Source organism: Abramis brama (genome assembly GCF_963993115.1).
Source record: "Abramis brama genome assembly, chromosome: 6".
In the NCBI taxonomy this organism is placed as follows: Eukaryota; Metazoa; Chordata; class Actinopteri; order Cypriniformes; family Leuciscidae; genus Abramis; species Abramis brama.
The window spans coordinates 45,874,693-45,899,391 of record NC_139968.1 but is presented as its reverse complement, the minus strand read 5'-3'; the positions used below and the strand labels follow the sequence as shown (position 1 = coordinate 45,899,391).

Genomic DNA, 24,699 nt, shown 5'->3' with positions numbered 1-24,699 from the left:
GTCGGGAGAATTAACGATCGACTATCGATTAATCATTAATATTTTTATATTGAAATTCATTATTTCTGTAACTTCTTATAAATTAAAGATGCAATGAAAATACAAAAATACAGTTTGTTTGTCCTCGATGAGATCTTTATTACAAGAAGATCAACTTGTGGCAGTGAAATTGGACGTTCGGTAGACTTAAAGATAGGCTATGCTCTAAAACAGCGGAACCTGCAGCTGCGAGCCGGCGATCGTAAACAGAGACCCATGGCCACTTCATCCGTTTTCTGTGGTCGGATAGCTATCCGATCGTGAAAAGACCAAATGTAAATGCCCTCCGAAACGCATTCGAGACGGATTTAAACCCGATTGCTCAAACCACTTCAGGAGGAGATCTGAGACGCATTCCAGACGGACAAGAGTAAATGCATCTGGTTGTTGAAACCACATATGTAAATTTGACTTATCCCAAAAATGCTAAGAAATAAACGTGTGAGAGCGTGTTATAGGCTATATGTCATGTTATAGCCAGATATGACGACGCTATCAACACGCATCACCACAGATGAGCATCTATTCATCAAGCCAACGTGCAAACTATCGCAAATCAAAGTGAAAGTCATTCATCAACACACAATCATCTTCATTAAAGAACCGAAATGATCTTACCAGGGCTGTTGCCGCAGCCGCAATATCTGGTTGCGGTCTTTGATTTAGAAATTTTCGCTGATGATCAATAAAATGCAGCTCATATCAGTTGCTTTCGGTGACGTGCAACAATTTAAATATGGATATAGCGCGGGAATTCAAGATCGGATTTATATCCGTTTTGCAAAAACACATTTATGTGACCAGGTGTAAATGGAATCGTTTTGATAAATCAGATAGCTATTCGATCTGAGAAAACGCATGAAGTTCCCATAGAACTTCTGCACCAGTCTACTGATTTCTGGTGAGAAAGTTAAGCATGTTGACATGACTGGGATCAGACGCGACCGCAACCTGGTGACAGCCAGTCCAGCCGCCGAAAACACCCGCTCTGAGGGGACTGACGTTGCCAGGATGCACAGGTATACCTCCGCGCTAAAATTAATTCCATTGCTTCAAGACTCACACTACGCAACGCAACCTGCATTAGTTTAATCGATAACAAATAAACGTGATCGACGAAATTCTTAACGATCAATTATCGATCGTCGATTAATTATGCCCACCCCTACACCGCACGACCAAGCGGGAAGGAAGTCGACCGAAGTTGAAGCCGGCCGCGTGCCACCATCTTGTAGCAGAACTTCACCTGCTGTTAGCATCCCATTGACTCCCATTCATTTTGGCATCACTTTGACAGCGAATAACTTTACATCTGAGGCGTTTAAAGACTCCATTTGTCCATTATTTATTTCTAAAGAAACACGACAATGTATAAAAGGCTCCATTACCTTGTATCTTACGTTATGGCCCCGTAGAAGCCGCTTTTGTAAAAATAGGCTAACGATTGCGTCATAACCACGCGACTCTCTGTTGCACAGTAGAGAGATTACCGTATGGACAGGAGGAGAAGCTCACGGACAATCGGGGGGACGTGGAGGCAAAATGACAAAATAATTAATCAGAATACTTAGCAAAAGTTTCTCCTGCTCCTAGCTCATGGACAGCTCCTACTCATACTCTCCGTCTCTGCAAGTTTCGGAAGGGAATGATTCAGATTTCTCTTGCCACAGCCACTAGAAGACAGACGGGTTGCTCACGTCACATCTACGTCGTCAAGCTCAGTTTGAGTCGGTTTGAGTCTGCGCGTCAGGAACGTAAACCTAAAAAATCGCTAAAAATGGGCTTCACTTGTCTCAACTGAGTTCCAATGAGATGGCTCTGTCCACTTCTTATACTGTCTATGTCCACGACAGCCAAAATATCGCATCAGATCTCGCGAGGCAATAATGCCTTCAGAAATAAGGGTCAGAGGAGCTCTGTGTTTATTTTTTTTTCACTTTTTTTCCACTTTTCTTTTTTAGAAGGGCCTGAAAGAGCGTGGGTATCCAAGGTAATACTAGGTTATGACTCCTTTAAAGTCTGTTTTCTCAAAATGACTTTTTCTCTCCACTTCAGCAGCACTTACATATACCAAACTTTACAGTTTTATTCCTTTCAATATTCTGAAGGTTTTTACAGAGGGGTTTGTTCAAATATAATTTACCTGATTTTATTCAACATTTTATAAAAAAAAAAAAAAAAAGGAAATTAATTTTTTCCTGGTTGTTGACAGTATTTTTTTAAACTTATGGAGTGATAAAAAGAGAAATCCAATATCCCCTCTGTAAAAACCTTTGACTATAATATGTCAAAAAAGAAAAGAAAAACGAAACAAGAATTTTGTTCTAGAAATGTATGCAAATTTGTGAGATAACGCTCCATTTACATATTTAATAAACATAACATTTCCGAAAACTTATAATACAAAAAATGTTTGCAATTTTAATGTAATCAATCAGCTGAGGTGAGCTATTTTTGTTTACACATTTCAAACTTTTATAATGTATATGCAAATATGGTTGAGTGAAGCATTTCCTATCTGATTAGCTGATAAAGTAATGGTCCTGCCTCCCGTACTGGAAAGAGGATTCCTATTGGATCGTTAATTGTCATTCAGAGGAGAGCGGTCACACGCGTATTCCTCAGTTGAAAACACTTAGTTATAGTTGTTATTTAGATTGTGTATTGAGTGGTTTCGACAAGGAATTCACTCCGTGAGTGTTTTTTTTTAATGTATTTTATTTTGTTTCGTTATTTATAAAGTGGTGAGATACTGTTTGTTTACATTTGAAAGGAAAGTTTGTTAAATGAACTTGGCGAAATACAGTGGTTAGTTGATGATTTATTCGGTGGATGACATTGCTGGAGGACATACCCATAGAGAACTCTGATTCCCTCGCGATCGAGAGTTCTCTGACACCGAGAGAAAGAGTACGACACATCCAGATAGCGCTGAATTCCCACGTGATTCAGATTTGCATCTGGCACTGAGGACGAGACGACAGCGCTTCGGAAGCATTTCAGCGTCGGAATGAGTGAGAACCTGACGCCGCCTTCACACTAGCAGTTGAAATCAGCTCCGTAATACGCAATACGCCCCCAGCGGACGTCGTACTACACCGTTGAAAAGCGTCGGAAGCTTCGAAAGCGAGTAGAACAAAAATGGCGGAGAGATTAGAACGGTTGATTTTGTCAGTGTCAGAATGTACAATTCTGTATGATCTCTCTGATGAGGGTTATAGAGACATTAATAGGCTCTATGCACGATCGCTTCCGCGTTTTGTCTCAGCCCGCCCAGTTACATCCGGTGCTGCGTCAGAAGCCGTTTTTGCATTAGGTGGAGATAATGGCAAATTACACTCGCTGTTTACAAGAACTTCCAGCGGTTAACGTGAATGATGTTAACAATATTGTGAGGCAGTTAACGGTCACACATATGAGTAAGAAAGAGAAGTTCTTTAAATTATAAATTTCGAGCTACATCAACAACTTTGAGGGTGAGTATTCTCTCATATCGCGCGAAATCCGACTAGCGAATCAGTTTCTAAAATCGTTGTCTCCGTTTCTGAGAAAATGAATTTTATTAAAGTGAATTGTCCTATAGAACGCGCTATGCGGAAGTAAAGATGCCGGCTGAGATCCTACCGGCAATACGTCAGCAGCATTCGTGCATAGAGCCTATCGGAAGGCTGTTGCATGGAGGAAAGTTGCCCAGGACGTTGACATGTCAGGTCGGCTAAATGTGATATAGTGGTATATAGGGCTTTTAATTGTATTAATTGCCCTAATAATGTTAGAAAAACATGAAAATAAAAAAAATGACATGACAACTTATCGTTATAAAATCATTATTTATTTTATTAAAAGTATTCAGGTTTGTTTATCAGTACCATAGCAACGCTAACTTCCGCTGGAATTGTCGGATAGGAACCGTCCGTAGCCTTTCGCAAGAGTTACATTTTTTGAACGCATCCAGATGACCAACTGACACGATTTTTTTCGCACCGCACTCGTTCGGACCCGGTTCGGACCCATTCGCATGCTGTCTGCGAATCTCCATAGGAAATGAATGACTTCCGGTCGTTTCGAAGCCGTATCGGAGCTGATTTCAACTGCCAGTGTGAAGGCGGCGTGAGGTGACCGCTCGTGACGCTTGACTGCATTACTCCGAGAATTGAGGTACTATTATTTTGTTTGGCTCTATAGAATAAAGAGGCTTATCTAGAGGTGCTAGAGGTGAGTAATAACTTTCATATTTTTGTCGTGAGACACTTATTGCTAGAACCTAACAGAATTTTTGGGAGACGTACACACACACAGACACACACACACACACACACACACACACACACACACACACACACACACACACGAGCAACGATCGACATGCTCCCCTTCATACGCAAGCGTCACGGGCGATGCGTGAAATGCAGTACACCGTGACTGCTCAAACAGGGGGTAACGTTAGTAGAGTCATAGTGGAGTCATCATAGCTCTGAATGCCCGCCTATTTCGCTTCAAACGCTCGCTTTATACGCGCGTCCTATTCGCCTTGGACGCACGAATGGATTAAAAATGTTCAAGAGTCGAACTAGACGCGATAGACGCGAATTTGACGCTCTATTCGCGTTTGGTGTGAACGCTGCATAATAACAGGCTGCGATGTCAAGATTGCAATGCTGGAATGTGTGTGTGTCAGAGAGAGAGAGAGAGGCACGGGCGCGATCGAACAGTGGAAACATAAAAACATACTCCGTCATTTATACTCCTCCAACAAACATATTTTCCGCTGGGGTAAACTGCACTGAGCGGCTGAATGCACTTACTCGATCCGCCATGTTTTTTGTTTTGAAAAGTGTCTTATTTTACCCAGAATGCATTGCAGTGTAGTCCTACTTAAGATAGTCAGAGTCTTAAGTGCTTTGTGCAACGGTCTGATTTAGATGTCTATCTTAAGTCTGAATATCTACTATATCTAAGCCATAGTCAAAGTCTATCTGTGTGAAACCGGCCCCTGTAGAGATCCTTTTAATAATGTTCCAAGTCTGTCATTGGCAAAAACAAGCACTTTTATAGACGTACATTGACAGTGCTCAAGAGTAGGCTATTACATTTGCAGTTTGTTTCGTTTGTCGATACTGGATATTTTCAATTAGTTTCCAATTTTAATTAGACATGAAAACATCGGAAAACTTGGTCCAGGTTGAAAAATACAGAAGTTTCCTGTAGCTCAAACAGTAGAGCGTTGGCACTTACAACGCCAAGGTCGATTCTCAGGGAAAGCAAGAACTGATAAGAAAACCTTGAAATGCAATGTAAGTCGCTTTGGATAAAAGCATCTGCCAAATGCATAAATGTTAATGTAAATGTAAGTTTCCCTTGCAAAGTTGGGTGGTTTGGGGTCAGAGAGACTGGCTATTGGTACCAGGTTATTACTGCAACTATTTGGGTGGAAGACACAGTTCTGTAGCATGGTAATTATAATAACAAAAATGATGGTCAAGTAAGGGATAATGTACATCCAGCCAGTTGTTATCTCAGAATAAACACAGATCAGAGGGTCTTCATCAGCCTGAAGGGGTTTATTCTGAGATAACACACACACACACACACACACACACCTGAAGGGGTTTATTCTGAGATAACACACACACACACACACACACACACCTGAAGGGGTTTATTCTGAGATAACACACACGCACACACACCTGAAGGGGTTTATTCTGAGATAACAACCGGCTGGATGTACATTATCCCGCTTATTACACGGATACTTGCCACATAAGTAAATAATTAGACACAAAATATTGATCTGAGTTGAAATATTTTATTAGGTCTATAAACACAAAGCTTCCGCGGAGAGAGCAGTTTCAGCGGCGAAACTAGGCGGACATTTAAGAGATACGGTTTACAGTCATAACTCTTATTACACAGCATTTCACCACATAAATAATTATAGAGATCTGAGATATTGATTTGAGATTAAACTGTTTTAAAACCGTACCTGTCAGTATCTTATAATCCAACTGTGTACAAAACAATAGTTGGCGGCTGCATTTGTATGAAACGAGAGAGCGAGTCCACGATACTGGATGGCATAATTAAATTACATTTAAAAACTGTACACAAAATATTGATTTGACTGAGTTGTATTATTTTATTAGCTCACCAAAAGCAAAACTTCCACTAAGAAAAACCGTTCCTAGCGAGTGTATATCGCTGCTGACTTCAGTGACGCGGATGAGCCTGTGTTTCTGTTCTCAGCGGCTGTTATCTGGGGATAATATAAAGCTGGATGATGCGATTGACCAATCAGAATCAAGTATTCCACAGAGCCGTGTAATAACAAATATAAACAGGGTATAAATTAATCTACTTTTAGTTCAGAATCACAGTTTCTAATCATCTATTATGCATCAACAACAAGTCAAATGCATGCCATGGCAAAATATTCAGCAAGGTCTAGCATAATATTATTTTTATTAACCTAGATGTATTGTTGGAGTGTATGAAATACATGTGTATAGGCGATAGTGTATGTGTTATACATCCTCAACAAGTAACATCACTGAAACAAATTTATTTTGATTTCTTACAGGTCCACTTGTCTTTGCACCCTGGGAAGGGCATTGCTGTCACGGTGGTTTATTAGTTTTTGTAAGTATTAGGCATAAAAATACAGCTTTTTAAACTTTTAAAATTAGTCGAATTTTGTTTTGCTACAGAATTTTCGTTCACCATTTCTCCTTTTATGTTGTCTGTACATCTTTATTGGTGCAGTGGATAACAGGTTTTGTCTCTGTTACTTTCTTACAGTTTCACCACTGATGAGAAGAACCCTACTGCCAGACGGAGAGAGCTGAAGATCAGGACGGTGGTGCAGAGTGATTGCCATCAACACGTCAACAGCTTCATTCAGTTCATGATGGTGAATAAATGGAGGACTTCTCACTGAGGGTCAGTGGCCTGTTTGCCACCAACCAGTTATGGGTGAAGGTTGTGGGACACTTGTTGTTTCTGCTCACTTGTAGAATTATTAAGATATCAAAAGTTCTGTCTTTGGACGCTGGTTCCCAACCCAGCCCTCAGCTTTTCTTCTCTTGCATGTGTTTAATTTACATTCTTGCACACTTAAAAAGGCTTTCATGGCTGTAAATTGCTGATGCACTGTACTCTGGGTAACAAACACATTACCAAAAAGTTTAGAACTGTTTTTAATAGTTTAAATATATTGATTGAATAAAAATATTTTTGAAAAGAACTCAAAAATGTTTGGATTTCCTTTTGATTTGTAATGTTATTCTGAAGTATAGTAGTATTCAGGGATTGAAATGAACTTTTCCACTCACCGGCCAATTTGGCTACTCAATTTTTAAGTTACCGGCCATCCAGAATGCTGTGCTATTTTATAGGCTCCTAATTTTGTTTTTGAGTCTCCTACTATAGTTTTACATGCATCCAAGGTCAAAAAGCACTTTCATTTCCTCATCATATGCTTTGCGCATCACATCATTTCTCAATGTCCATACTATCCATCCTTAATAGTATGTGAGATTAGAATAAGTGTGTATCAAAGCATAGTATGTTGAAAAGAGTATGCCAGAAGTGATCTACTATTCCCGGTAGATTTTGGAAGTGTGGATCTGTACTCACTATAACAGCTAATATTACCCACAACCCATTGCAGACCTGCCAACCTGTACGCATTTTGCGTAGCGGATACGCATTTTGACATCAAAGTACGCTGGTACGATTTGTCACTCTAAACTACGCAAAAACCTGGTGACGCCTCTGTGCATGCGCTGTCCTCAAATCAAGCAACAGCAAAAGAAGAAGAGTTCGACCAATCATAGCGCTGGGTTCATTCCCCAAACAGCAAGCGGGGATGATTCGGCAACGGTTGATGCGCACATCTTTAATGGTAACTTAATACACTGATTAATGAGCGCTGCTTTAAAATGAACATTTCTTTAAAACAAAATGTATTTGACAGATTTTCCTTTTCTTAATGGCATAAACAAGCTTTACTCCCTTGAAACTTAAACTGGAATGTCACTGCGACTTCCCGAACAGACGAGCACACACACACGCGCAAACATATCACTTTTGAAGTAAAATTTTAAATTGAGGATGCGGTGCATTGTGATATCGAATTGAACTGAATCGATGACATGATAATTGTAATCGAACCGAACTGTGAGACCAGTGTCGGTTCACACCCCTACTGGGTAATAAGATAACTTGATTCGATACAGGGAATAATGAGCAGGCTGGTTCATAAATTCGAGCCCACATTACCACACAGACACGTGCATTAAAATGTGATGTAGTTAGGGGGGTTCGGGGGCATGCTCCCCCGAGAAAATTTGGATTTCTCAGACCTACATATCGTTAGCCTCATAGCATAATTGCCTAAGAAATAATTAATTAAAAAATGACTTAGGCAATTATGCTATGAGGCTAACGATATGTGCATTTTAAGGTGTTTGAAGGAACGGAGTGATACAAACGGTAAAAAGGCTGATACTGGTGAAATATTCCAACACATTCGAGGACCATACAAACAGGCTACATATCAGATATCTCTATATCTGAGGCCAGAGGTCCTCTAGTTTGGGTGGTCTTAAGGGTCAGCTAGTGATAAATCGATGCTAGCAGCAATGGGTCCTTTATCTGTGGAATGCGTGGCAGAAAGAAGCCCTGCTGAAATGAAGACCTTGAAATCAGTATAAAGGCTGCCCGGTTCTTCCTGTCAGTGTCTCACTCACCATACAGCAGATGCGGAGTCTGACGATTTTGCAATTTGATCAATTAAAAAAATAAAATAAATAACGCAGTCAGCACCGCCGCACAGTCACCTATACAGACATTTCCCGTTCACACCACACTACAAACAATAAACATGTGACTCACATTCCTTTGTAATATCTACTGAGGATCAATGAAAATCTAATTTTTCCATTACAGCGATATTTTATTTTTCTGCGATATGAAAACAATTTCACTAGATGACTTGAATAGCACTATTTGGAAAGAATGAATCATTCTAGAATGACTGGGGGGATTTTTACAAATCTGTAGAAGTGCAGTTTATTAATAGTAAATGTAAACTAATGTAGTTAACTAGAGTTTAATAAATGGAACATTTTTGTAAAGTGTTACCGATTTGTTATACACCGATTCAGACGTCTCGTGAGTTCAGTGTTGGACAGATTTACACATCGTCATCGTCACACATCTAACCATTCATTAAAGTGAATTGTTTCAAAGATGTCATTAGCCTATATCACGAATCGGGCGTGTCATTAGCGGACGTATAGCCCCGTTGTGTGATTATTTTGGCAGTTTAGGACATCGCACAAGATTTGTGTCAACACAGAAAACATTTCATCACTTTTTGCATTTATTGAAAGTGTGGTTTATGTCAACTGAATATATGTGGAACGCTTTTCAGAAACGGTTTTTTTTTTTAGTACAATTCATACCCCGCGGTAATTCAGGAGAAAAAATCTCCAAATGCTCCACTCGAAACTTCGGTCTTCCGACCTTTTACTATCGCGTCAATTGATTTTGATCAATATGCGTGAGGGAGAGGCTGAGTGTTCCTGTGAGATGGTTCTGCTGTGATCTTTGTGTGGAACTATTTTCGCTGCTGAAACAGAACAAAAACAGTCATTGCGTCTAAAATGAAAGTGACTTAATTTGAACTAACTGTTTATTGGACTGTTAAGAAATCTAGGCCTTCAGTGGTGTCTTACCTGAATTAATCCATCTCTTAATACCATCATAATGACTCCAAGGCTATAGAAACCATCAATATTATACAAAAACACAATATAACAGGGCATTGCATCACACAGACTCTTTATAATTGTTGTGAAATTGCAGTTGAAGACAGTCCTCGCAAAACATGATGTGTACAGCTGACCCCTTCTCTCACACTGATTTTTTTGAAGGATATCAATGAGATCAGCGGGTCATCATGGCATACATTACAGTCAGTTCTGTTTTTCCCCAGGACAGATCGAATAGTGTTTCGTGACTCTGCGTTAAGTTTGATAACCTGAATAAGCCTGAATAAATTATTTTATTCACCGGTAGGTTTGAAACCGCTGGGGGTCGAGGAGGGAGAGAAATATTAATTTGTGGATAGAAAAACTATTAAATCTACAGGAATATGTTTTAGTTTATGCGGTTTGCTACAGATGTGTTTGGCTAGCTCAGACTACCAGTAATAGCGCTCTGACCATCCAATCAAAGGACGTGAAAATGCTGACGTTATTGTACGCCTGCTAGATGGCCCCGTTGTAGTCAAATCGAAACCCTTATTGGCTGATTAAATCTGATTATCTGATTGGTTAAAGCAACAGATTCATTGCCATTTATTTTACAGGCACTCGCACTATTTATTCTGAAGGCCTCAAGGCAGATTTTGGCTTTGACCCTGGCAACACATGATGGCTGAAGCAAGAGAAAAGCTTTGAAATTAAGAGAATGGACTATTGGGAATAATTTAATACTAATACTAATATTAAAGCGCATGTCAGTGATTCTGATAAGAATCCATGTATATGCTGGCCATATACTTTTAGGGCATTGTATAAGTAGGCAAACTGCATCAGCCTCTCTAAAACCCATCTTTCCACATGTTGGACCAGTTCAAAGGAAGAGACAAAAGCCTGAGGTGGAGAATATCAATGTTCTTTATTGTCAATCAGTAGAGAGAACAGAGTAGAAGAAAAGAAGCAAAATAAGTCTCTAGATCTTTATATAGTATAATTAGGCAAGCAGATAGTTCTTGTTTCCAGTTCTTCACCTCTGACAGGAAACAGGTCTTGCAAATTGCATTGTCTGTAAAGGGACCCTCACCCTAGCCCTTAAGTAAGATACAGAAAAATAAAATGGAGAGATAGGAGAATAGTACATTAGTACATTTTGTGATACAGAAAATTACTGCTTCCCAACATCGTCCTGTGACGTTAAAAACCTTTAAATGGAGACGTTCTCTTATATATACTTATGAAGACCAAAATCCATTGAGACCACACAATCATGAGATTAAACAACAAAAGCAAGCATTCTAAGAGCTAGAAAAACAAGTGGTATTATAAATGATTAAATGTTTAAAATGTATGATAAGTGATTATATGATTAAATTGAATAACTGCGAACACCCTTGTAATTTGCTTCTGTGTTTCTGAACTTTATGAAGGATTATTTAATGGAAGATTCAAGCAGTTTGTGTAAGGAATTGGAAACAAGCAGAGAATGTCTGTTTTCTAAAGCACGCAGCGGCATCTGAAAAAACGAAAAACTAAGCTCAATCAATTGGAAAGAGACTCGTGATGCATACTGAAAATCTCAGAATCGATCCAAGAATCGTTTGAAGAATCGCTTAGCATCGATTTAGTGTCCCAGCCCTACTCAGACCACCTTTAATAATCTCCATAATTCAAATATTGTACAGTTGTATAGATTAGTAAATGTTAAACTTGTTTAAATGTCAGTGGTCCTTTATGTTCTGTTTATTGTGAGATTTCATAACTATAGTAACCACTTTAGTTATGTATACCCCCCCCCCCCAATTCTTTGTGTTTCGACAGGCAAAGAACCGGTTCTCGGACAGAAAAATTGGTTCCAAAGCGGCACCAAATCTTTGCAAATCTTTGTCGTTCGCTGGGCTCTCTAGTCAGTGGAAAAACAAACAGGTTCTGAGAAGGTTCACAAGTTGAACCAACTTTGAACCAGCACCAGTTCTGAACCAGTTCTTTTTGGGTGGAAAAGGGGTATCTGAGATGGCGAATGGAAACATGGTTTGCGCATTTTTAGCAAAAGATTATTAGCTGTTTGATAACATAATCAAGCAAAAGGCTAATCATATTACTTAAGTTATGTGTCTGACATTGTAAAGAGCGATAGGCTACATAAAACACATCACCATTTTGATACGTCGACGAGCCTGTATAATTCACCCTTTCTCTTCTAAATGTTTATAGTTCAAACATATTTGACTGAATTATACCATCTTGGTGTATGTCCACTTGCCGTTGTGTGTTTACTACAGTTAAGTTAAAAACAGTAAAAATCTGAGCTGAGTGAGTGAGTGGAGGCGGGGCTCATTTGCATATTCATAGAACCGCATACTAAATAAGGCAAAGGTGTCGAGTTACATTCAAGCTATTTTAAGACATGAAGATTTTTTTTCACAGGAAAAACATTTAAATATGTCATTTTGATGATCAAAGATGAGTTTTAAGGGATAAAATGGTCGACTACAGGGAGACTTTAATGAGCGGCGGGTGTAGAAGTGCAGGGTTATGATTAAACTCTGCAGGACATGAGCAGATCTGAAGAACCCTGATTAAGAGAAATACAGAAAGCCCCTTCACATAAAGAAGACAAGTGGCTCATCAATAATGTTTAAAACTGTTTCACATGACATGACACCGTTGTTCTTGTTTCTTTTTCAGTTCATATTGTTTTTCAATTTTCTCCTTGAACTCCTGAACATGCTGCTCTTTTCTCTTACTGAATTTATTCAGTTCTTCTTGTTTTCTGGCTTCACCTTCATGCTGCTTCTTCATCTTCTCTATTTCCTCTTTATATATTTGTTTCATTTCATCACACTCTTTTTCCTCTCTTTCTATTATTTCTCTCTCCTCTCCTTCTCTTCTCTTGATCTCTTCTTCTAGCTCTCGTTTCAGATCTTCCATCATTTTCTCCCATCTCTTTCTCTTCTCCCCTCGTCTCTCGTCATCCTCTCGTTTTCTCCTCTCCCACTCCTCTTTTCTCTCTTGCTCCAGCTGCTCATAACGTCTTTTCATTTCATTTCTCTCTTCTTCATATTCCCTCTCTTTTTCTTCTCTCTCTCTTATATGTTTCTGTCTCTGGTCCTTTATCATCTTTTTTTCTTCTCTCTCACTTTCATATTTGTTTCTAATTTTCTGCAGTTCTTCCTGTTTTTCTCTCAGCTGTTCCTTGTGTTTCTCTTTTATCTTTTTTTCCTCTTCCTCTCGTTCTCTCATCTGTTGTTTCTTCTCTTCCTCCCATTCTCTCTGCTGTCGTTTAATTTTCTCTTCAATCTCTTCATTATCTTCATTCTCTTTTATTTTTCTCATCCATTCTTCTCTCTCTTCCTCTTCTTGTTCCTTCTTCATATGTTCCTCTAAATCTTTCTCTTTTATTTCCTCTTCCTGTTTTCTTCTTAACTCTGCCATGATGTGTTCCTGCTTAGTTTTCAGCTTTTCTTGATCTTGTTTATATTCTTCTTCTCTCTTTTTGTTTTCCTCTTCTCTTTCCTTTTGCTTTTTATCACACTGTAATCTCTGATTTTCATTCTCTCTCTCCATCTCATCTATTGTTTGATCATATTCAGCTCTTCGCTGTTCTTCCTCTTTTGATCGTTCCCGATCCTCCTCCTCTTGTTTCTTCTGCTCTGATTTTTCTTTCTCCTCAAACTCTTTCCTCAGTGTTTCCTCTAGTCCTCTGAACTTATTCTCCAGCCTCTCTCTCTCCTCATCTATCTTTAGTTTCTTCTCCTCCAGTTTCTTTGTCATGCTTTTGACTTCCATCTTATATTTGGCTTCTAATTCTTCAACTTGAGCCTGATTTTTTATTTTATTCTCTTCTAGCATTTCTTTTCTCTTTTCAATGGAGATCGCTGCCTCAAACATCTCAGTAGTGAAGTATCGGCCCTCATTAGATTTCTTCACCTCTTCTATCTTCTTTATCAGTTCAGTAACTTGCTTCTGGTCTTGTGTTTCTGTGTTGTTAAAAGCCAGGAATCTGTTTCCACATTCTCCTATCAGTTTCTTGAGTTCATCATTTTTACTTGTCTCTACATATTCTTCTATTGTCTGTTCTTTCAGTTCATCTCCTCTAGTGAAGAGAACAATACTGAAATCTGCTGCTTTTGGGCCAAAGATCATCTTTATCATGTCTAAAGTGTCTTGCTTCTCTTGAGTGATTCTTCCCAAACTCAACACAATGATGAACACATGAGGTCCAGGTGCAGACAGTGAAACACTCTTCACTATTTCTTCCATTGCCCTTTCTTTTGATAGTGAAGTGTCAAGGAGTCCTGGAGTATCAACAACAGCTACTGATTTGACTTTACCAACATAAACTTCACAATCTCCCATTTGACAAGTAGTGGTCACCAACTGCGAACTGGCTTTACTGTGAAACTCGTTGTTTCCGAGGATAGTGTTTCCTGTGGCGCTCTTTCCATTTCCTCTCCTCCCAAACAGCAAGATTCTCAAACATCCTGGATCTTCATCATCTGAAAAAGACAAGAGTTTAAAGATTAACAACAACTGATTAAATTTGTGGCTCTGAGCAACAAGTGTTAAAATCAAACCTAAAATTTAAACTAATTGCAAAAGTGTATCACAGTAGTTCCCAATGTTTTTTTGAGTCATAAACCCCGATCCCCAATCCGCTTCGGAGCCAAGTTGATTCTTCACTCCACAGCCAATACTGAGTTCATCTCTTCACTCCCTTCTCCAAGTGTTGGTGTGACAGCGAGTTCCAGCGAGTGCACATTCCCTGCTTATCTGTGCAGTGATTTGCCAGAGTTTGTGTGTTCAACTCCCTGGTCGCTTAGACACTTGCGGAGAAATCTCCTTTCACAAAAGAGCTTGCACGCGGCACGTCTTTTTAAAGATGCCTCGCCCGTGCACTTCTGGTTGCGGTCTATACATTTCTGACTCTGATGGACACAATCGCTGTCTTGTGTGTCTGGGTGTTGAGCACGCTAAGGCAGCGTTTGTGGATGAGTCATGTTCCCACTGCGGGAACATGCCCATCGCACGGTTGCGGTCGAGACTCAATGACCTTCGTGGTAGAGTCCCCTCACCCGCACCCCGATCTACGAGCTCCACGAGAGCTGGTACTTTGTCTGGCGGCCAGGGTGACCTGAGGGTTACGGTGTGGAACAAAGCGCCGACTATTCCACGCTCCGCACCCCCCTCTAGCACTGTGCAACCTGTGAGTGTTCCGAAAGAGCCTCTCGATCAGGCGGCCGCCAAAGGGTACACTGGGGTTCCCCAGGTTGAACGCTCTGTTGCGATGCAACTGTGTCCACAGAGTGCTTCTTCCCGCGGTGATCCTAAGCACCCCTCCAAGGCCTGTAGGTTCTCCTCCACTCTCGTGGCGAAGGCCTATAGAGCTGCGGGGCTGGCGGCCTCCTCACTGCATGCCATGGCGACTCTGCAGGTCTACCAGGCCCAGATGTTACGTGACATGCACGTGGGGAGGACTGACCCAGCACTCTTTGATGAGTTGCGTGCGGCCACCGACCTCGCTCTCCGGGCGACGAAGGTGACCGCACACTCGCTGGGTCAGGTGATGTCCACCTGTGGCTCAACCTGGCCGATATGCGGGGGGCCGAGCGGACTCGGTTCCTCGACACCCCCATATCCCAGGCTGGCCTCTTCGGCGGTGCACTCGAGGACAGACTGAGGCTTTAAAACATGTCCTGCCCCGGCGGCCCACTGCTTCGGCAGCGCAGTCGTCGGCACAGGTGCCTCAGCCTGCTCGCCGCCGAGGGTGCCCTTGCCAGCTGCTTCTGGGCCGCGTCGTGGAGGAAGCCACAGGAAGGCGCCACAGCCCTCTCCCGCCCCGCGCCCCGCTAAACGCCAGGCTAAGCGGCGATCCTGAGACGGGCTGCTCAGAGATGGCTTTGAGTTCTTTTCAGGAGACGGTAGCAGGGCCACTCCTTCCCCCGGTGGAGGGCCGGGGGAGAATCTTTGGTTGTCCCACTCCCGCTGCTCATCCCACGACGGGCACCACCCTAATGTGGATTAAGAAAGAACTCACTCCCCCATCTCTGAGCACACAGAGTTCTCGGATGACAGTGTGCGCCGCTCACAAGCCTCGCCACTCTCGTCCCCCTTGTTCCCCGAGGCAGCCCTTGTTCCCCTACGAGAAAACGGGGTTCGCATCCTCGATGCATCCTCGATCTCGATGACTGGCTGATCCTAGCTCGCCCTCGAGACCAGGTTTGCGAACACAGGGACCTTGTGCTCCGGCACCTAGCTCGTCTGGGCCTTCGGGTCAACTTGGAGAAGAGCAAACTCTGCCCCATGCAGAGGATCTCTTTTGTCGGTATGGAGATCGACTCGGTCGCCATGTGCGCGCAGCTTACGAGCGAGCGCGCGCAGTCACTGCTGACTTGCCTTCGTCAGTTCGAGGGCAAGAGTGCGGTTCCACTGAAACTTTTTCAGAGGCTCCTGGGGAATATGGCATCCGCAGCCGCAGTAACGCCGCTCGGATTGCTTCATATGAGACCGCTTCAGCTTTGGCTTCGCTATCGAGTCCCAAGATGGGCATGACAACACTGCACGCTCCGAGTCCCAGTGACTCCGACCTGCCGTCAGACCTTCTCCCTGTGGTCGAACCTCAATTTTCTACGGGCCGGAGTTCCCTTAGAACGAGTTTCCAGGCAAGTTGTTGTGTCGACAGATGCCTCCACCACGGGTTGGGGCGCCATGTGCAATGGACATGCTGCCACGGGCTCCTGGACAGGACCCCAACGCCTTTGGCATGTCAATTGCCTCGAGTTGCTGGCTGTACGCCTTGCCCTGCACCGCTTCCGTGCGTTGCTCAAGGGTCAACACGTACTAGTCCGATCAGACAATACCGCCACAGTAGCGTACATCAACCGTCAAGGTGGTCTACGCTCCCGCCGTTTGTCGCAACTCGCCCGCCACCTCCTCATATGGAGTCAGAAGCATCTGAGGTCGCTTCGAGCCATTTATATCCCAGGAGACCTGAACCAGGTGGCCGACGAGCTGTCTCGGTTTCGGCCTCTCGCTGGAGAATGGAGACTCCATCCCCAGTCGGTCTAACTGATTTGGGATCAGTTCGGGGACGCACAGGTAGATCTGTTTGCCTCCCACTACTCGTCCCACTGTGACCTGTTTTATTCCCTGACCGAGGGCACGCTCGGCACGGATGCACTGGCGCACAGCTGGCCGTGGGGCCTCCGCAAGTATGCGTTTCCCCCAGTGAGCTTTGCGCAAGATCAGGGAGGACGAGGAGCAGGTAATATTGGTTGCCCCGTATTGGCGCAACCGCACCTGGTTCCCAGAACTAGTACTCCTCGCGACAGCACCTCCCTGGTCAATTCCTCTGAGGAAGGACCCCCTCTCAGGGACGGGGCACCTTATGGCACCTTCGTTCCGATCTTTGGAACCTCCACGTGTGGCTCCTGGATGGCACGAGGTAGGTTTGAGTACCCTACCACCAGCGGTGGTGGCTACCATCACTTCTGCTAGAGCATCGTCCACGAGACATGCTTATGCGTTGAAGTGGAACCTCTTTGTCAACTGGTGTTCTTCTAAACATCTAGAACCCACGAAATGCCCCATCAGTGTCGTGCTTTCCTTCCTGCAAGAAGGGTTGGAGCGAAGGCTGTCTCCCTCCACCCTGAAAGTGTATGTTGCCGCCATTGCCACACATCACAACGCAGTTGATGGTAAATCCTTGGGAAAGCACGACCTGATCGTCAGGTTCCTGAGGGGAGCGAGGAGACTGAATCCTCCTCGTCCTTCCCTCGTACCCTCTTGGGACCTCTCAGTGGTTTTAACTGCCCTGCAGAGTGCTCCCTTTGAGCCTCTGCAATCAGTGGAGCTTAAGTTCCTGTCAATGAAGACAGCGCTCCTGGTTGCATTGGCCTCCATCAAGAGGGTAGGGGACCTGCAGGCATTTTCGGTTGACTAAGCGTGCCTGGAATTCGGACCGGCTAACTCTCACGTGATCCTGAGACCCCGGCCTGGATACGTGCCCAAGGTTCCTACCACACCCTTTCGAGACCAGGTGGTGAACCTGCAAGCACTGCCCTTGGAGGAGGCAGACCCAGTCTTGGCACTGCTCTGTCCAGTACGCGCCCTCCGTGCTTATGTTGACAGAACGCAGTGTTTCAGGACCTCAGACCAGCTCTTTGTCTGTCATGGTGGGAAGCTGAAGGGAAAGGCTCTCTCCAAGCGAAGGTTGTCTCACTGGATAGTGGACGCCATTGCTTTGGCTTACCAGCAGCAAGGTCGACCATGCCCCCTTGGTGTGACGGCCCACTCCACTCGGAGTGTGGCATCCTCTTGGGCTCTAGCGCATGGCGCCTCGCTAACAGACATCTGCAGAGCTGCAGGCTGGGCGACACCTAACACATTCGCGAGATTCTACAATCTCCGAGTAGAGCCAGTCTCTTCTCATGTACTCGCTTCAACTAGCCGGTACTATATTCTGCTCAGGTGTCTTCGCTTGCTCGCCATTCCTCTCCACGGACGGGATACGTGCGATATTCTCCTCAGGTGAGCCTAATAAGCCCTGAGTCTCCTCCAGCACTGACGACGTCAACGCCAGAGTTATGCCACTGACAGCTTTCGCGCTTGGCTAGGTGCCTCCATGTGCATGGTTCCCCCCTCCGGGCGACCCCCACATGTGTATTTCCACTGTAAGCCTCTCTGAGCATGTGTCTTTCCCTTGGCAAGCCACCTGGCCACCCCTGGGGTTGAAATATTCCACCTGCGGCTGGACACCCCAGTGATTCTCCATATGCAGCCCTTCGTGGTCATATGTGTATTCCAAGTTCCCCCCTTCGGGCTGGGCATAATTGCATATTTCCACTGAGATATGCTTCCCAGTGTACCTTGGTATTCCTGTGTTAAGTAGGAGTCCTTCGTCCGTGCCAGTCTCACGACAGGGAGCTCAGACTTACACAGGGCACTGGAAGACAGTCAAGAGGTGGCGTGATTACACTGGAAACCCCATTCGTCGTCATCCGACGTAACTCGGAGTGACTACGAAAGGGAACGTCTCGGTTACGTATGTAACCCTCATTGCCTGAGTAGGGAACGGAGACGTTACGTCTCCCTGCCACTTCCGCTGTACCGCTGGAATGCCTGAGTTCAGTCTCGGCTCCTCAGCGAAGACATATCTGCATGTTGCTCGCGCATTTCCTTATATACCCCCAGGGTAGGGCGGGGTTACGCTATGCAAATTCCGCAGACCCATGGCATTTCATTGCCATTGGCTCGTTTTATATACTCGAAGATGATCGGCTTTCTAAGCGAAACCCCATTCCTCGTCATCCGACGTAACGTCTCCGTTTCCTACTCAGGGAACGAGGGTTACATACGTAACCGAGACGATTTATTTTCACAGCCTGTATTGCTCATATTTGTAAATCTGACCTTGAGGGTGTGTGTCTGTATTTTGTGTTTCTTTTCTTCGTCTTTCCTCTTGTTTCTGTCTCTCCCATTCCTCTCGTTCTCCCTTCATCTCCTCTCGCATCTTTCTCTCATGATCCTCTATGTCTTTATTGTCTCTCTCATATTGTTCTTTTTTTCTTCTCTCATCCTCTTCTTGTCTTCTTTGTCTTTCCTCTTGTTTCTGTCTCTTCAATTCCTGTTGTTCACTTCTCAGCTCCTCTAGTATCTTTCTATTTTGTTCCTCTCTTTCTTTAATGTCTCTTTTATATCGTTCTTCTCTTTCTCCAAATTCTTCTTCTCTTCTCTTTCTTTGATTTTGTATTTCTTCCTCCATCATCATCTTCATCCTCTTTTTCTCTTCTTTGTGTTTCTTCATCAGTTCTTCTTTCTCTCTGTTCAGTTGATCCAGTCTTTCTGTCTGAATCTTCATCTGTTTCTCTTGTATTTCTCTTTCCATCTCTCTGAACATCTTACATGAGTAGTAACTGTCTCCGTTTGCTTTCACCATGTCGCCTATCTTCTGCAGTAGATCAAACACCTGTGTTCGGTCTCCAGGCTGATTATTATTGAACGCATGGAATCTGTTTCCACACTCATCAATAAGGTTTTTAAGTGCAGGTTCAGGATTTCCAAGCCACTCTTCAATGGTTTTTTTCTTCAGATCATCTCCTCTGGTGAAGAGCACAATTGTGTACATTAAAGAGTTTTCACCAAACGTCTCTTGAATAAGCTTTACTGATTTTTCCTCTTCTTGAGTGAATCGTCCCACTGGTATCAGTAGGAGAAACACATGTGGTCCGGGCAGGATCATGGAGATGCAGTTCTTGATTTCTCTCTGGATTTCCTCATTAGTAAGATTAGTATCAAACATTCCTGGAGTGTCGATTACAGTAACGTTTCTGCCGTTGATTTCAGCTCTTTCTCTCTGACACTCTTTAGTAATAGACTTTTGACACGTGTCTGATATAAATGCTTCTCTTCCTAAGATGGTGTTTCCAGTTGCACTCTTCCCAACTCCAGTTTTTCCCAGCAGCACAATCCTCAGATCATCTTCTCTTTCTCTGGAATCTAAAGATAGATCAAATAAAAATTTAAAACAATATAATAAATTGCAAGTGATGATTGTTTATCATACAGGTCAACAGAGATTATTACGTATAATTAATACTGAAGCATCATGTGCTAATCATAGTATTTCTTCTGAACTCAAAGTTATTGATTTATCTCACTAATCTGTTTAGACTTTTGCGATCATGAAAAGTGTTTAATCCATGCAGATTTTCTGATCATTACCTTTTGTCTGAAACCACGTCTCTAATGAACGGATTTTCTTATTCATTTCTTCAAATTTCTGCAGTTTTTCCATCTGTACATCCATCAATGTCTCTGTAGAGAAACAAACATCACTATTTGCCTCAACCATCTTCTCTAGTTTCTCCATTAACATGGACACTTGTGTGTCGGGTTCAATGAAATGATGTTGTCCTCCAAAACTCTCAATGACAGACTGTGTTTCTTCACTCAGTTCTGCTGTCCTGTCTTCTGAATTCTGGCATATGAGGATCATGGTGTGTTTGTTGATTCTTGAGCTGAATATCTTCTGGATCTTCTCCATTTCTGCTCGGTCTTCATTATTAAGTGGAGCATCAGGAATGATGAGGAGGAACACATGAACTCCAGGATCACAGAGAGACACACAGCGGAGCGTCTGACGCATCACTTCCTCCTCTGAGATCTGAGTGTTGAACAGAGCTGGAAGCTCCACCAGAGACACCAGACGTCCATGAAGCTCCACGTCTCTCCTCACACACCCTGAGCTGAGCTCTGATCTTCTGTCTCCCTGGTTCAGGATCAGGTTTGATATGAAGGATTTTAATCTTCTGTCACTCCCACACAGAACCAGATTCAGCTTCTCACCCTCTGGAACTGTCAAAGGAATAAACTAGTTTAACATTTGTGGTTTTAACTTTTTAAAAAACCTTTCATGTTTTAGCTGAATTGAACTTAGTCCTGTGGAAACACTGAAGAGAAAGCTCTAACCTCTCCCATGTGATTATTGTGAAATCAAGTAAAAACAGGTTAAATGGTAGTGGCTTCGACAGGGAGTTCAGCGATCTTCATTTGAGATTTTCTACTTAAATGAAGGGGTCATCAGCCGGTCTGTGTTCTGTCATGAGCCGCTTGCGCTGATTACTGCATGTAAATCTACAATCAAAGTGCAGGCTGATTTCCAGCCGTGGTTCTCAAACTGAGAACAAATTGCTGAGTTTTGCCATTCATTTAATTCTACTCAATCTTAAAATGGCATAAATACATACCATCCAATCAAATTACCTTATCTTTTGCAGTCAAAACTGACTGCATCCACACAAACCAGCAAATTGCGCTACATTAGTACTGTTCTCATCAATATACCTTTGTAAAAGTGGGTTTTTAGCACTTACTAGCATGAAGAACAAATATAGACACAGACTGTGCATAGAGATCGATTCAAAGGTTCAGTGTGTAAAATGTATGACGATCTGTTGTCAGAAATCCATTATAATATACATAACTATCAGGGTTTCCCGCAGAAAATGTGTTAGTTAACCCCCTGGGGTCGGCAATCACACCGGCGTGATCTGCTCGCTTTTTTTCTTATCAGTGCAAAAGAGACTCAAAATACTCTGTCGATTTTGATCTTACATACAAGTGTTATCCATCATTCGATCCTGTTCAGTGTCTATTATTTTTGTGTATACTCACAATAAAAACAGTGTTGTGCTTTTTGCCAAATAATGAAAAATAAACATGATGTGAGTTCTGCCTTCTCTCTGTCAGTGTAGTCCATTCTAGAAAATAGAAAAAGCCACCGCTCATCTGTCAAGAAAGTCTTATAGTGAGGTGCTGCTAAACTAAATCATCATTGAAAATTGTAAAAATACAGCAGCCGCACACTCAAACACTGTGCAAGATCAATTTATTAGCAAGCTTTCGGTCTTGCGACCTTCTTCAGGCATACAAACAAAGTGAATGTGGCCATACAAAAGGGCTCTTGCCAATCACCTCTCCTGATTGCATAATTCCAGACACCTGTGTTAACATGGCTAAGGCTACAGGGATAGGGAACATGGGAAATGTAGTTCAACATAGCCTATATCAAGTATAGCCTTAGGCACAGGGTCTGCTGAAAACAAAAAACATAAATTACATCAAAACTTCAAATGAATAAATTCATTACAAGATTACATTGCATCGACACAAATAGAAAGAAACCACTATTCTATGCAAATATCAGGATATGACCATCATAGAGCATAGAGTAGTCTATTGTGATGAGATTAAAGAAACACGCTCATATCAAACTCCTCATTGAGACCCAGTGGTTGTAAAGCTTCTAACATATAGATCCAATACAGCTCTCTCTGACATAGTCGCCTGTCAACATCACCCCCTCTCTGAGAAGTAACCTGTTCTATTCCCTGAAACCTGAGGGAGGATAGAGGATGCGAGTGGTTATTAAAGTGGCGGGCAACAGGGTAATTCATATCATTTCGTCTTATTGAACTTTTGTGTGTAGTCCATTCTGAAATGCGTCCGAAAATGAACAATAACTCAGCGAATACTCAGTCAAACAGGCATACAGACACACAGGCATGAAGCTTGAATTCTCTTCTTTTAAATGAAGTAATTTATATAAAAAACAAATATTTTCAGTTTATGTAATATGTTTGAAAAGAGAGAGATGTCAGCTGTTCTCATCTCAGCTCATTGTAGCTCATTAAGTTTTAATGTGACCCCGCCCACGGAGAGCGCGTGCTATTCAAACACAAATGATCTGAGGCAATCCATGCAAACCTGTGAACGCCCACATCAGCTGCATAAAACACACCACGAGTTTTATCAGACGCATGCACTTTATGTCGTCTTGCTTCGCTGTGAGGAATAATCCTTAGGAATAATTTATTTTCACATCGAGGAACAAGGGATCCAGCTATTCAGAGGACTGTAGTAAGTTTTTTATTCTTAAGTGCTATGTTCTAATCGCGATATGCAATAGTGTCAGTAAACTGCAAAAGGACTGTTTAAATATGAATCACGTGTCTGTGTGTGAATGAATGAACAGCACAGATGTTTACTACAGCTGTAAACAACAGTGCACACTTACATTAGTAAACATGTTATTTTTACATGAACACATCTACTAGTTTTGCTTTTACCAAACTATATTGCTATACTGAGATGAGTAAAAATCGACTGAAATATGTTGAAATAAAATGTCTTTGTATAAGCAACGTATTAAACTGCAAATTAACATTTATATGCAAATATTTCTGCTCATATGTTAAATATATAGTATGTGATGTTTTGTTAAAAATAAAGTATTAAACTGCAAATTAACATTTATATGCAAATATTTCTGCTCATATGTTAAATATATAGTATGTGATGTTTTGTTAAAAATAAAGTAGGTATATTAAATTATCAACTAAGATGTTATTATAGTGTTTGTTCCAATATTCAAACTAATGAATCCTTAACTTTGAAATACGTATGATAAAATCGATGTATACTTTTTAAAAAGAAAGATTACACTTGAAATATTGTTAAAATTGTAATTGTTGATTTATATGTGAAAACTGTTTAATAAAATAGCAAAACATAAATTTACAAGGTAGATGTAAGCAGCATCTTAATAGGTCAATATAAACCTTCTCATTAAATTATTTATTATAGTTTTTTTATTAGTGTCACATTTGGGGAGAGGATATATTCCAAAACATTCTGAAAATACAGTATTATAATTAACTGCATAGTTACTAGAATTGATTACCATGGATATTATGCAATTTGCATACATACAAAATAAGTCCTCACATTCTTTACTTGTGGTAACCTCTCAGTCACACACCTGAATGAAAGGCTCATTGTGTATGTAGCCTCATTATGCGGGTCATTGTCTTCTCAGGTGTGAATCACGCCCACACGCATATTGCCTTTCCAAACAGAAAGTGTCTTACAAAGTTTAAATCAATGTATTGTTTTATGTGAATGATTAGGCAAGATGATTTTCACATCATTTTGAAGAAAAAAACACTTAAGCAACAACACCCATTATTCAGAAGTCTTGTGGACACATGTTTTTGGCCCTATTTCAGAAACTTTTAAAATACAAACATGTACATACATGTTGCTCACATATTATGGTAGCCCTGTTTGTGCTAAATAGAGTGTAATTACACCTTTGCCATTAATATGTTTATAGAACTGAAAAAAAAACACAAATGTCAGGGCATGTCAGAACATCTCAAGGACCCCAAAAACACCTCAGACCCCAGAGGGTTAACTACTCCTTGTTAATTTTGGGGAAAAAAATCTCACATTAAATATTGATACATTTATACATTAAATATTGATCTGAGTTTAAATGATTTTATCAGCTTTCTTGTGCATAAGCTTAAAGGTTCCGCAAACTGGTTGTGTTGAT

At 41.9% G+C, this 24,699-nt stretch overlaps 1 protein-coding gene across 4 annotated transcripts in view; it reads right to left on the bottom strand.

Moving 5' to 3' along the window:
* Nucleotides 1-10,706: 10,706 nt before the first annotated feature.
* The window catches only part of LOC311085318 (uncharacterized protein), a 68,106-nt gene continuing 54,113 nt past the window's right edge, over nucleotides 10,707-24,699 (bottom strand). For 3 of the 4 annotated variants that reach the window (XM_084117790.1, XM_084117788.1, XM_084117789.1), the window contains 3 exons: nucleotides 20,526-21,158; nucleotides 19,215-20,300; nucleotides 10,707-14,302 (listed from right to left, as the gene is read on the bottom strand). In XM_084117790.1, coding sequence (XP_083973916.1) covers nucleotides 12,453-14,302; nucleotides 19,215-20,300; nucleotides 20,526-21,158 — 3,569 coding nt within the window. In that variant the 3' untranslated portion in view covers nucleotides 10,707-12,452. The remainder of the gene's footprint in view (nucleotides 14,303-19,214; nucleotides 20,301-20,525; nucleotides 21,159-24,699) is intronic. The other variant, XM_084117791.1, reaches the window with a different exon arrangement.